The 14141-nt window shown below is 40.8% G+C and overlaps 1 protein-coding gene across 3 annotated transcripts in view; it reads right to left on the bottom strand.

The window, feature by feature from the left end:
- The window catches only part of safb (scaffold attachment factor B), a 66846-nt gene extending 52994 nt beyond the window's left edge, over positions 1 to 13852 (bottom strand). For all 3 annotated transcript variants that reach the window (XM_048559718.2, XM_048559716.2, XM_048559717.2), the window contains exons 1-3: positions 13629 to 13852; positions 11689 to 11776; positions 11416 to 11477 (exon numbers count right to left, since the gene is read on the bottom strand). In XM_048559718.2, coding sequence (XP_048415675.2) covers positions 11416 to 11477; positions 11689 to 11776; positions 13629 to 13784 — 306 coding nt within the window. In that variant the 5' untranslated portion in view covers positions 13785 to 13852. The remainder of the gene's footprint in view (positions 1 to 11415; positions 11478 to 11688; positions 11777 to 13628) is intronic.
- Between the last annotated feature and the right edge of the window lie 289 nt (positions 13853 to 14141).

A 14141-nucleotide genomic window follows, 5' to 3' on the forward strand; every position in this document is an offset into this window, starting at 1 on the left:
TTAGCAAATGACAGGACACTACATATAAATGTATGTTGCTTCTCAGAAACATTGCTGAGTTTGACTGATTATCTTAGCACGTGTTATTAGCACACGCAGACTAGTTCAGCCAGTGGTGCTCAATTGTAACATCCCCACAGCAGTTACACTCTCTCAAACAAGTGAAGAAACATACTGATCGGCTAATCAAATCAATCATTCAGACATACAATTTACGTACCAAACATTGCACCAGCAGTGAAATTCATGCAAGTGCCCAAGAGTTTGGTTATTAGTTTTTAATGTCTGCCACTGAAAATTTATATGTATCAAACAAGTGTGAAGATCATGGTCAGATTTTAATTACATAATTAGCTAGGAAACAGGTGCAGCCTACACAGCTCCATAAATCTGTTTATTCCACCCTTTAACAAGTTCATCTTTGGGAAAGTGAAATTGAAATCAATCTTCATTATCTAGACTAGAAAAGTCTCAGCATTTAACACACTCACTGATTCAGTATCTGCTGGAAGTAGGCGTTTCAAAGATCAAAATCTCAGCCTCAAATTACTGTTCCAAAAGTCAACATTTATGCACTCTAGTTGCAGGTAAATATAACCTCTCATCATTTACATTATCACACTGCTTCAGAATCATATTAAAATTAGTTAATCCCTACCTCAAAGGACTACACTCCTACCCCAAGAGTCATTCTGTACTGCACCCTCTGTAAAGCAAGCAATATTCTTCTTTTGGGTAGAGACCAAACCGCATACACGATTCAGATGTAGGCCTTGGGAAGTATTTACAACTACAGCAAGGCTTCTTTCCTGTTCTCGTCATAACTCCTGTAATAAAGACTCTCAGTGTGCTAACTATCACGGGATTTATGCATCACTGACTAGGCTAGCACTCTTTTTTGTTGAAGATCGCCATTGTCAAAGCGGTTGTGAACTACCTGCTTGAACTGCTGCTGTCCATGTGTGTTAGGGAGGAAGTTCCAGGATTTCAGCACTGACAATATTATGAAATCGAGATGGCGTTAAATTTTGTGGAGAACGTACAGGTCAATGTGTTCCAGTCACCTGTCCTTCTAGGAGTTAGAGATCATGATGAGGGTGGTAGGCATGTCATACGCTATTGCCATTATGCATCAGCAGTAAATGGTAAAGAATAAATCAAGTAAGCTGTCTTCCCTGATGATATGGACTGCATGCGTTTTTGGAGGTGTGTCTATCTAATCAAGTGGACAGTAAACCATCACAGTCCTGACTTGTCCCTTGTCAGTGGACTTATTACTTGCCATTTAGCAGTCAAAACTACATATGGTCCAGGTCTTGCTGTGTATGGACAAGAACTACTTCAGTGTTTGGAATCACAACAGTGCTGAACACTGTGCAATTAGCAGCAAACCCTGTCACTTTTGACCTTATGTTGGATGGGAGGTCTCAATGAAGGTGAAGATTGTTCGATCTAGGTTACTATCCTGAAGAACTTGGGGCTCTTGTGATGCAGTGGGATTATCAGGAGGCCCAGATTCAAGTCACAGCTGCTCCAGAGGTCCACAATAGTGCCTCTGAACTGGTTGCTTATAAATACCTACCTTAAGAATTCCTGCAATGACATCATGGAATTTTTTTTTTCTTTATTCATTCACAGTTCAGAACTGAACATAATACTCCTGTTATAGCCTCAACAGTAGCTTATGCACTTTCACCATTATATGAACTCCCAGAGGGCAGTTCAGAGTCAACCACGTTGCAGTGGGTCTGCAGTCACATGTAAGCCAGACCAGGTAAGAATTGCAGTTTCCTTCCCTAAAGGATATTAGTGAACCAGATAGGTTTCTCCAAGAATCAACCAATGCGTTCATGGTCATCATTAGATTCTTAATTCCAGATATTTTACTGAATTCAAATTCCACCATCTGCCCAGGCGGGATTCAAACCTGGGTCCCCAGAACAGTGTCTGAGTCTCTAGGTTAACAGTCCAGCAATACCACCACTAGGCCACTGCCTCTCCAATTAAGACCATTAAGATCACAAATCTTCTTTAATTGAAGTCGTATCAGTTTTGCTTTTGCTCCTTGATGCCAGGTCACTCACGCCAAGATTACAATGTCCTTGCGAATATGTGGTACCCAAAACTGCTCAGTGCTGTGTGGGACACTTTCATGATTGCATACACTCTAAGTATCTTTGAATCTAAGTATGATATAACTGAGTACAAATGTGTGAACAGGTAGAAATAGCAGGGTCCTAAAAAGGTCAATAATTGAGGCATTTACTTCATTTCTTGGTAGCCAGAGAGCTATAGGTACAGCCCTGAAAGGGGCCATTCGACTCACCTTGTCCATATTGACCCAAAGACACTCATATCATTTTGATCCCATCTTCCTGCACACTGTCCATAGTCCTGCAGTTTACAGCATTTAGGGTGCAGCTTCAGGTACTTTTTTTAAAAGGGTTTCTGCCCCCACCAATTCAGATAGCGAATTCCAGACGCTCACTACCCACTATGTAAAGATGCTTTTCTTCACGTCCTCTAATCCTGCTGCCATTCCACTTGAATCTATAACCCCTGGTTTTTGAATTCTCTGCAAAGGGAAACAGATTTCTCCTGTCTACTTTATCTCTATTCCTCAATTTTGTAGACCTCAAAAACCCTGTTCCAAGGAAAATAATCCCAACCTTTCCAATACCTTCATGTAACCTCAACTCTCTAGCCCAGGCTACATTCCAATAAATCTTCACTGCACTCTCTTCAAAGCAATTACCTTCTTCCTGTAAAGTAAGTCAGAACTGAACATAATACTCCTGTTATAGCCTCAACAGTAGTTATGCAGTTTCATCATTATATTGTTACTTTTATATTCTATACCACTCATTTGTAGGAGGGCATCCCATATGCCTTCTTAACAACTTTATCTACCTGTACTGCTACTTTTAAGGACCTGTGTACTTGCAGGCCAAGATCCCTTGCTGCATCCACCCCACTCAGTATATTCTCATTTATTGTGTATTTTCTTTTACTATTCAACTGCCCTAAATTCACTGCCTTTCACTCAACAGTTCAATTCCATCTGCCCCTTTCCTAACCACTTCACCAATGAATCTAAATCATTTTGGAACTTACAGCTCTTGTCTGCACTACTCAGCCAACTTTTGTATCATCTGCAAATTTCCAATGGCACCCCCATTTGAGACCAAGTCATTAACATATTAAACATCAGGGATTCCAACACCAAATACCACTTGGAGGGCTTTCTATTCGTAAGGGCAGCCATTGATCTTTGTTTGCTTTCCTGTTACTAAGCCAATTCTGGGTCCAATTCAACACATTATCCTCCGTCCCACGGGCGGTTACTTTTTTTGACCAGTATACCACGTTCGACCTAGTCAAATGCCTTACTAAAATCCATGCGGACAACTGCCACTACACGACCCTCATCAGTCCTCCTGTCACTTCCTCAAAGAATTCATTCAAATTTTTAAGCCATGACCTTCCCTAAACAAAGCCATGCTGATTATCTATGCCTTACAAAGTGACAGGTTATCTGATCTCTCAGGTTTGCTTCTAACAATTTACCACCAAAGACAGACTAACTGGCCTATAATTATTTAGCATTTCCTTTGTATACTTCTCACAACTGATTTATATTTGCATTCTTCTAATCTTCTGGCACCTCAAATCCTCACAGCATATGTCTGTTTTATCCCTTTGCTTTGTTATTATATAAAAAAAATTTAAAACTCTTCCCATATCCTCTGCCTCTTCACACAAGTTCCCTTCTTTATCTCCAAGAGGTCCGATTTTCTTCCCTTTACTAATCCTTTCTTCGTTATACACCGGTAAAACATCTTGGGTTCCCCTTTATCTTACATGCTCATGTTTCTTCATGCCCTCTCCAATTTTCTTTTACTTGATTCCTGTGCTTTATATACACCTGTAGGCTACCTGCAATATTGAGTTTGTTATGACTATCAAACTTTTTATTTTCAGTTTAACCTTCGCTTCTATTTTTCTAGGCAATCACTGATGTTTAGATTTGGCACTACTAATCTTGCTTTTGAAAGGGACATTCCTGCATGTGTCCTAAGAGCAAGGAAACCTTCTGACTGATGGGAGCGATAGTAGGCACTGCAGATGCTGGAGAATCTGAAATAACAAGGTGTAGAGCTGGATGAGCACTGCAGATGATGAAAATGAAGGGTCTAGACCTGAAATGTCAGCCTTCCTGCTCCTTTGCTGCTGCTTGGCTTGCTTTCTTCTGATTGATGGCCCTAGTTTTGGAAGTACCACATAGGACAAGAGGGAGAAGATGGAAAAAGGCAAGTGGGTGAACAGTGCGGGAAGAAATGGTTGTCTTCCAACGGGCAAAAAAGCTACAAGGGCAGATTTATGGTTTATTCAATGTCCATAAATGTCACAACTACAGTGAAAAAAACTGTGGAACTGACAGCAGCAAATGCTGTTGGGGAATATGACGAAGTAACATTGATTGAAATGTGGCTTTTAGTAGAAACACTGTGGGTAAAAAGGGAAGTGATGCAGCAGACTCAGTCAAACATAATACCACAGCCTTGAACAAAATGCAGCCCCTGAATTAGACTCTACATGGTTGGAGGTAACAACAGAAAGGAAGCAGCGACATTGGTTTAATATTACAAACCTCCAGAAATATTGCAGAGAATGTAGGAGACAGTACTGTAGGTAGATTATGGAAATCTACAAGACAGGTAGGGTTGTGACAGTTAGTGATTTCAATTAACCCAGAGTAGTCTGGGAGAAAGGTATTGCGGAAGGAGAGAAATTCCTGTGGTGTATGCAAGAGAACTTTCTAAAACAGTACATTTTCATGCCTAACGGGAAGGCAGCAGTGATGGATTTAGTCCTAGGAAATGAGGTGACCCAAGTTGGGAATATCAGAGTTAGGGAGCATTTGGTACACAGCGATCATAACAAAATAAGGTTCAATACAAGTTGGAAAAAGATCACAGTCAATGATTAAGGTCCCAGACTAGTAAAGGGCATATTTTAAGGGTTTAAAAGTTGAACTGGAGGAGGTTGACTGGAAACATATTTCAGTGGATAAAACAGTAGATGAAAAACAGGAGACTTTCGAAAGAGATATGAATAGGCTGCAAGGTAGATATAAACCCATGAGAAATAAATACAGGGATCCAAAGATGAAGCATCCTGGATGAATAAGGATATTGATGAGCAAATAAGAAAAAGGCATATGATGCATTCTGGAATAACAGCAGCAAAAGAAATCAGGAGAAGTTATCTCAAATCTAATACAGTGGTTAAGGCTAGACTAAGGGGAAGCACGAGAAAGGACGGTAAGGTGCACTGAAGCAAATAGTAAAACATGCTTTGAACATAGTAAAAGATTAGTGAAGGAGAGTGAGACCCATAAAGGAACAAGGAGTGTAAGCTAGTCACTGAAGTAAATGGTATGGCAGAGGTAATAAATTAGTACTCAGCTTCTGCTTTTAATAAATTCGAAAAGGGTGACTATGGCCCAATGAAAATGTGGGTATTGAGCAAATAAGCAATTTGGTGACAGATAAAGAAAAGGTGTTCAAAAAGGCTGGCAGCATTCCAGGTACAGAAGTCACCACGACTAGATGAAATGCATTCTACATTACTAAGAGAGGGAAGTGAACATATTGTGGAGACAATGACAGAAATTTTCCAGGGCTCTGAACACAGGATTAGTCCCTGGACACTGTAAATGTGATGCCAGTGTTTAAGGGACAAAGGGTAACCCAGGAAACCACAGACCTGTCAGCTTGATATAAATAGTAGGAAATCTAATAGAGGTCATTTTATAGTAAGATAAATGTACACTTAGAGAAAAATCTGACAAGTTGAATTGTGTTCTTTGATAAGGTGACGGGCAGTGAGTGAGGTAATACCGTGGATGTTGTATATTCAGACTTTCAGAAAACATTTGATACAGTGCCATATGGCAGGTTGGTGAGCAAATTAGACATGTTTGGGATTGACCAGACCTTAGCAACATGGATTAGAAATGGGTTAAAATACAGGAAACCAAGAGTAGGTACAGATGGGCATTTCTCAGACTGGAGGTGAAAGTGGCGTTCCCCAGGAATTGATGTCAGGACACTTGCTTTTTCTGATTCATATAAATAATTTGGAGATGGGTATTGAGGGCCATCTCCCTAAATTTGTTGACGAGAAGCTAAGGATTGAGAGGATAATATTAGGTGATTTCAGACAGACACATACCAGCACAAGAACAGGTCCTTCAGTCCATGATACTGTGCCAAATTAAACAAATTCTTTTTGTCCGTCCATGGTCCATATCCCTTGCTTATTCTTGTGCCTGTCTAAAAGCTCCTTAAAATCCCTTATCATATCTGCCTCCACTGCTGTCCCAGGAGCATATACTAGACATGTAGCACACTGTTTTAAAACAAAAACTTGCCCCCCCATCTCCTTTGAACTCTGCACCCCCCCCCATCCCGGCTTAAATGCATCCCCTCTGGTATTAGCCATTTTGACTCTGGGAAAAAGATTCTGACTGTCAACCCTATCAATTTTATATACTTTTTTCAGTTCTCCCCTTAGCCTCGGCCGTTTCGAAGAAACCAACCCTAATTTCACCAGCCTCTCCTTAAAGCTCATACCCTCCAACCCAAGCAGTATCCAGCTAAGTCTATTCTGGTGTCCTCTACAAAGCCTCCACATCCTTTCTGTAATGTGGAGACCAAAACTGAATGCAATACTTTTAAGTGTAACCAAACCAAAGTTTTAGGAAGCTGCAACATCACTTCCTGAGTTTTGTACTCAATGCCTCGTCAAATGAAGGCAGGAAGCATGTCATAAGCCTTCACCACCACCCTACCTGCTTTTATGCCAATGCCAGGGATCTCTGGACATGGACTAACCTACCCATTTATGTTTTCATTCAAGTCATTTATATAAATCACAAACAACAAAAGATCACAGTTCGGACCCCAATTGAACACTGCTGGACTTGGACCTCCAGCCAGAAAAACACATTTCCACCACTATCCTCGGCTTTCTACAGACAAGCCAATTCTGAATCCAAGTAGCCAAATCACTGTAGATCTCATGCATCTTAATTTTCTCGATAAGCCCATCATGAAGGACATTGTCAAAAGCCTTACTAAAATCCACATATACAACATCCACTGTTGTACCCGCATCACCTTCCCAAAAACAAAAATCAAGTTAGTAAGGTGCGCTGACAGTCCCTAATTAGGCAATGGTTTTTCAAATGAATACAAGTCCTAGCCCTAAGAATCCTCTCCAACGGCTACCCAACCACTGATGAGACACCCACCAGTGTATAATTTCCTGGATTATCTTTATTTTCCTTCTTGAAGGAATGAACATTAGCTACTTGTCAGTTCTCAGGCACTGCTCCATTGGCTAGGGAAGATATAAAGATCTTAGTCAAGGTGCAAGCAATCTCCTCTCTTGCCTTTCTCAATGACTTGGAATAGATCCCATTGGGTCGTGGGGACTTATCAACCTTAATGCTCTTCAAGTGACCTAATAACACTTCTTTTTTGATCTGAAAGTCTCCCAGATTAGCCTGCCCCATTCTAATCGCACTATCCTCCATGTCCTTCTCCAAGGACATGGACATTGACAGGCTGATTAAATGGGCAGACTTGGTAGACAAACTTCAAATGCAGAGAAATGAGTTGATGCATTTTGGTAGAAGAAACATGGAGAGATGATACAGGCTTAATGGGTACAACTTTGAGGGGAGTACAGGACCAAATGCGTAATGGTCTGAAGGCAGTGAGAGTGGCTGAACGGTTAGAATGGCTTAGAAGATTCTTGGATTTATAGACGGAAGGCAGAGAATATAAAAGCAAGGAAATGATGCTTCACCTCTACAAATCTTTGGTCGTACCAAATTTGGAGTATTGTGTTCAGTTTGGCATACCTTATTTAGGACATTAAAGGCCTGTAGCGTGCAATGGAGACTTGCTAGAATGATACCAAGAATAAAACATTTTTGATACAAGCAAATACAAGAGAGACTGGGCTTATTCTCCTTGGAGCAGAGAAGATTAAGAGGTCACTTTACTGAGATGTTCAAAATTATGAACAGGTTTGACTGCTTAAAGAGGGATATTCTGCTTCCTCAGTGTATCAGTAACTAGGCATCACAATTTCAAGATTGTCAGCAAGGGAGCTAGGAGTGAGATGAGGAGAAACTTCTTTACTCAGCGTTATCAAGATTGGTAATGCACTGCCTGGGAGTGGTGGAGGTAGAGTCTGTATGATTCCAAAGACAGCTGAAAAAACATTTCCAAGTGATAAATTTAGAGGCCTACAAAGATAGGGCTGAAGAATGGGGCTACAGTTAGATATGGCTCCTGAAAAAGCTATCTGAGTTAATGGGCTGAATGGCCTACTTCTGTACTGCAAAATTCTATGTTTCTGTCACCTCAAACACCTGACTGGCTTCATTCTCCAGAATTAGCTCCAGTACTGCATCGTCCCTTGTAGGGCCATTTACAAAGCTCTCCTGTACACATTTCAAGAGATCTGTCCTCCTTAAACCCTTTATGCAATGACTATCCCAATTAGTATTGGGGTAGCTGAAATCCTCCAATATAATTACCATTATTTTTACTCACCTTAGTGAACTAAATACATGTATGCTCCTCAATCGTCGGCTGATTGTTTGGGACCAGAGGATACATGCCCCCTCTACGTTCCCAAGTTCTACCCACAAAGCCTCATTTGACAACCCTCGAAGATATACTTACTTGCTACCTAACTAATAATGTGACACCACAGATACTCCTGGAATTAAACTGGAGGTCATCAGTTCTACCTTATTCTGAGATAGCTCATAGGTCAACTTACTCTGCCTTGGTTCTTTTTCTAAGTTATGCCATGTCGCTACTGGATCAATGGATGTCAACACTTGCCTCTACTGAATTAGTTTAAACGCCTTCCAAAATCACTAGCAAACCTTCCCACAAGGGAGTTGAACCAAAATGGAACTAGGTGCAGTCCATTTTGCTTGCAGAGACCCCAAGATCCCCAGAAATGGATCCAGTGATCCAGGAATCTAAAATCCTCTCTCCCGCACCATCTCTTGAGCTATGCATTCAGCTGCTTTAATCTTCTAGGTCTGTGTTCGCTAGCACATGGGACCTGGAATAATCCTGAGGTTAATCCCATGTTTACAGAAAATTTCTTATGGCAAGGACAGATCAAGAAGGTTAGGCCTGCACTGACTGAAATTTCAGTAAGTGGTGACCTGAGTGAAACAAACAAAATTCTCTGTGGGTTTAACACGGCAGACGCTGAGGGGTGCTTTGCCCTTGTGGAAGAGTCTAGAACTAGAGGATATAATCTCAGAGTAAGGGGAGCATTCTGTCAAGACTGAGGAAGAATTTCATCTCACAGAGGGTAATGAACTCTTGAACAAGGACTGCAGAGACAATCCTCTTCAGTGTATTCAAGGCTGCGATAGTGGAGTTCCGAACTGTCAGATCAGCCATGATCTTATTTAATAACAAAGTAGGCTTGGTGGGCTAAATAATCTCCATTTGTACCTGTGTTATGGTGTTTACATTCTGGAACAGTGCTGGCCAATACATTAGGCACGTGGCAAATGAGATTCAAGGCTTACTGCATGCCTAAAGTGATTATAAGTCACTACTCCCGATAGGATGAAAAGCCTTGTTTTGATCCACATGAATGTATTACGTTGTATTTACTGTATGATGCAGAGTGCATTCGACAATTAACACCAAAATTTAATAGTACAGCAAATTTGCTGTTAGTATTAAAGATATGTAAATAACCACCTCAAGATGCCAGTGGAGCAGCAGCGCAGCATGAAGGGCACCTGCCCAGAGCACATCTGCTGCATTCACTTATTTTTTTCTTCTTTCACTGTTTTCTTTTCTTACTTTAAACTACTTACCTTCTGTGGAGAGCACGTTTGTGCAGCAAGGAGGACAGCAAGTCCAACGAGGCAGTGAGAGAGGTTCCCCAGTATCTGCTGAGTGGCACCCTCAGGTGTCCATACCTTTCATTGGGTCCACAGTGTGCCAGCGGCTGGTGCCTGAATCAGGACTTTTGATTGTTGGCTAGAGGTCTCCCAGACAGCGGGCCAAAGAGGAGGAGATAAAGCCCTCGAAGAGTACGCGCTCAGCAAGGCTAGGTGTTTTAAAAACTGTTGTACGGTTAACTTCTATTTCTTTATTTTTCTACTTTGTACAAAGTACTGTAATGTTTAACTTTTACCTTTGTTGCTTTATTTATCTACTTTGTAGAAATTTTTTTTTTGTACCTAGGTATTTTTGTATTCAAGATGGTGTTGGGTATAATATTGTACACTTTTCACTGTACTTAAGTATTTCTGTACTTCAGTACACGTGACAATAAAATTTAATAAATTTAAATTTAAAAATTTAATTCTAATCTAATCGAAAAAGCATTGGTGTGATTGGCACAGATCTCTGACAAGTCAGTTAATCCTACTGGTCTAAAACACCTCAGACTTTGAAGCAGTCTGGATGTGAATGAGACATTCATATATGTTAGTTTTCCACAAAATTCTTCAGATTTCAAAGATTTCAGAAGTATATCATCTTATCAAGTCAAGACAAGCTGACAGCAAGAAATAGCACAATGGAGAAAAGTAGAAATATCATCCAGGACAGAGGGTCAAACGGAAGAAAGGAAAAAGTCATCAATTTAGAGCATTGCAAAAACAGGCATCAACTTGACATCAAGTGCAATACACAGAATCAGGACACAAGGGAAGTGACATAGTAAAGTGCATAGAGCTGAGAGAAATTCCACAGTTATTGCTGACCTTGATTAATATTTATATGCAACTTGGAAGAAATACTTGTTAAATTTTATTAAAACAGACTGAATACTTTTAATACACCAGTATTTCACAGACATACCTATTTTAATCCTCAATCTCCTCATACCTGCTACGCACAAAAAAAGCTTCAAGAACCATCACACTACAAAACAAATTGTTACTTTGATAAACCAAAGAATACCACTATATCAAAATGTATTTTGCAGAATTAACTAAGTAAAGCTTTTTAAAATTTAGAATTAATTGCATATCCATAAAAATCAAGTATGTTAAATTAAAATGCATCATCCTAATGTAAAAGTAAAAAACAAAGTACATAATCTTTGACATGTAGTTTAGATGCATTTAATGTGTATTTGTGGGCAAACTTATGATAACGGACTCTTGTTAAGATTACTCTGAAAACACCATAAATTTTGAAGACCAGTAAAATCTTACTGTAATTGTGGAACGTGAATCACATCTTTTGTTGCACAATTCAACTGTTAGCATGTTTATCTTGAAAGTTACGAACATAGGATGGAGTTTAAATACAGAGCAGTCAATCTTGCCCAATCACCAACCTGTCCATCGCCTGAGTCTTCCTCCAGACCATCATCAGTTCCATCATCTTCCGCTCTTCGACCTATCCCAAGAGAGTACAAATGAACTTCAAGGTTTGCATAATGTAAGAGATACGCACAGACAGGTCTTGTTTAAGATTACTCTTGGTAAGACAATTCATTGGTTTACGAACATGTCAGTAAGGTAAGACAAAGAAATGATCACAAAGAGAATTGTGTTTTCCAATTACAGGACAAATGCTGCACCTTACATGCATTTTCTACAAAAACTACCTTTTCCTGCTCGCTTTGGTACTTTCCGTCCTGGAGTATCAGCTGCAATTGGAATTTCATCGGGATTACCACCTTCCTCTTCTATTGCCTGAAGGCAGAGACCGCAATTATTAAGACTATAGAAAATTTACAACAATACTTTTAAGTATGAGACTTAAAAAGTTAAGCATTTCCATGATGAGTCCAAATAATTAAACTGTTCAAGGAGTTCACTAAATCTGTAATTACAGAAATTCTATTCAAACATATTTGCCAGATAATAACAGCGTGGAACTGGATGTTTGTAAGGATTATTAAAGTCTGCTTGCAATTTAACACAGACGCTGCGACCACACTTGTCAAATTTCTTGCTGCATTCCAAATGATCACCCCACCCTTAGAAGACTGACGAAACATTACCTCTGACCATGTATTCACCACCTCTCCAAATATACTCATTGTTGAAATTCACCAAACTTCTTATAAAAGACCTTTAGATCATTTACATTGTGTAATTTCTATATAGCTGAAAATCTGGCATTTAGTTTCTAAAACTTAAGATAACAAAGTGTGGAGCTGGATGAACACAGCAGGCCAAGCAGCATCTCAGGAGCACAAAAGCTGATGTTTCGGGCCTAGACCCTTTATCCAGCTTCACACTTGGTTATCTTGGATTCTCCAGCATCTGCAGTTCCCATTATCACTGATATAGTTTCTAAAACTTGCCTGTTTTACATTAGCACATTACATCAGACATAATCTCTTCCATCAAAGTGCACCCCAACTTCACCATGGGAAATTACTTTTGTATATTGCCCATATCAGCAACTTAAGAAAAATGATTCCCAATAAGGAAGATGGCTATAATTCCAACAATTGAAGAAATACAACAATAATTGTTGTAATGGAGAAAATTCAGACTGAACAGTAGTTACCACAACTGTTGTTTGCCTGTATTCCAGTCTTGGATTGATTTTCATTTACATAAACTCCTTTATACCGATCATTTTTTAGTTCACAAAAACATTCTGCACCCCCCCCCTGTGTAATTTCAAACATGTGAGAAGCACTAGAATTGTTAACCCTATAAATCCCTGATCTACATTTAATCCCAAACACTGGTATATTCCTGGTACTTTGCCAGAGGCACCAATCTGACTTCTGCATGAGTATACGACACTACCACCTTTATTCCTACTATTTTGCAAGTCATGCTCTGGAAATTAGGAAAAACAGTTAAACCAAATGATTTATAAATCGGACAACCTTTCTTCACAACTTCCTTAAAGCAAGCAATCATTTCAAGAATCATGTTGATATCAGTGACCAATGAATTCATGAATTACATGACATTTGCATTCAATGTAAGTTCTATTGGTCTACATCAATTTTCACAACCAAACTGCAATTCATTAAACTCCAGAAGAGAATCTGGAGTCTTCCAGATCAAGAGATTGAGTACAACTACTATCCAAAAAGAAACACGTGGCATTTATCGGGACAAAAGAAAATCCGGAGATAATCTGTTGGGTTTTATGGTCAAAATTAAGCAACATAACATTAAACGTTAGAAGAGCCACAGCCAACGCAGACTGCAGGCAGCACCGAATGGAAATTCTCACAAGTTTCAGACTAAATCATATGAGATCGCCTAAGGCCAGTGGCTAAAATTTAGTTACAGACTAGATAAAAGACAAAAGCATCAGTTTAGGGAATGAGGGGACTCCGAGCAAGAAGTCAGTCAGGAATTTGCTGGGAACAAGGCGGCGAGGGAAAAGGCGGGCCCACGGACAACCACCACCGAGTGCCGGAGATGTGCGGCCTAAACCGGCAAGAGCCCGCTGCCAGGAGGGCAGGATCACGTACTGGACTCCACGAGGCCTGCAAGACGGTAGCCCAGCCTGTGGCCCTGGCCGTTAAAAAGGCGGCGGGATCGAGGCCCCGAATCCCTCTCCCCTCACCTTCCGGAGTCTTTCCACCAGCACGCTCTTGTTGCCACTCGTGTCGAGGTTTCTCTTCTTGAGCTCAGCTTTCAGGTCCACCACCCGCAGCTCGGTGATCTTGCGCAGCTCCTCCTCGGCCGCCGCTTGCGCCACAGCCGCGCTCTCCGCCGCCATCACCACGCTCTGACCGCTACACAGCCAATGGACAAAATGGCGCCGCCAGCTCGAGCTGGAGGTGTGGGGGAGGGCAGAGCGAACCTCGGGGGATGTGGGGACTACGCGTGCGCGGGGTGCCGGCTTTTCCTGCCCCCTTCCCAAAAAGGTCTGGTGATACTGCGCGTGTGCGACGCTGCCAAATCGGAGCAGCTCGGTAAAATTTAAATTTAATTTTTACAACTTACTCCCTTCACCGGCACGGACATCAGCTCAGCCCAATCACACTGGATCCGAATCATTTGCCTATTCCAGAATATGGATAAGCCTCAACCCCATTGCTGCGGGTCTGGAGTCATATGTAGACTAGACCGGGTC

Source organism: Stegostoma tigrinum, chromosome 30 (assembly GCF_030684315.1).
Source record: "Stegostoma tigrinum isolate sSteTig4 chromosome 30, sSteTig4.hap1, whole genome shotgun sequence".
NCBI lineage: Eukaryota > Metazoa > Chordata > Chondrichthyes > Orectolobiformes > Stegostomatidae > Stegostoma > Stegostoma tigrinum.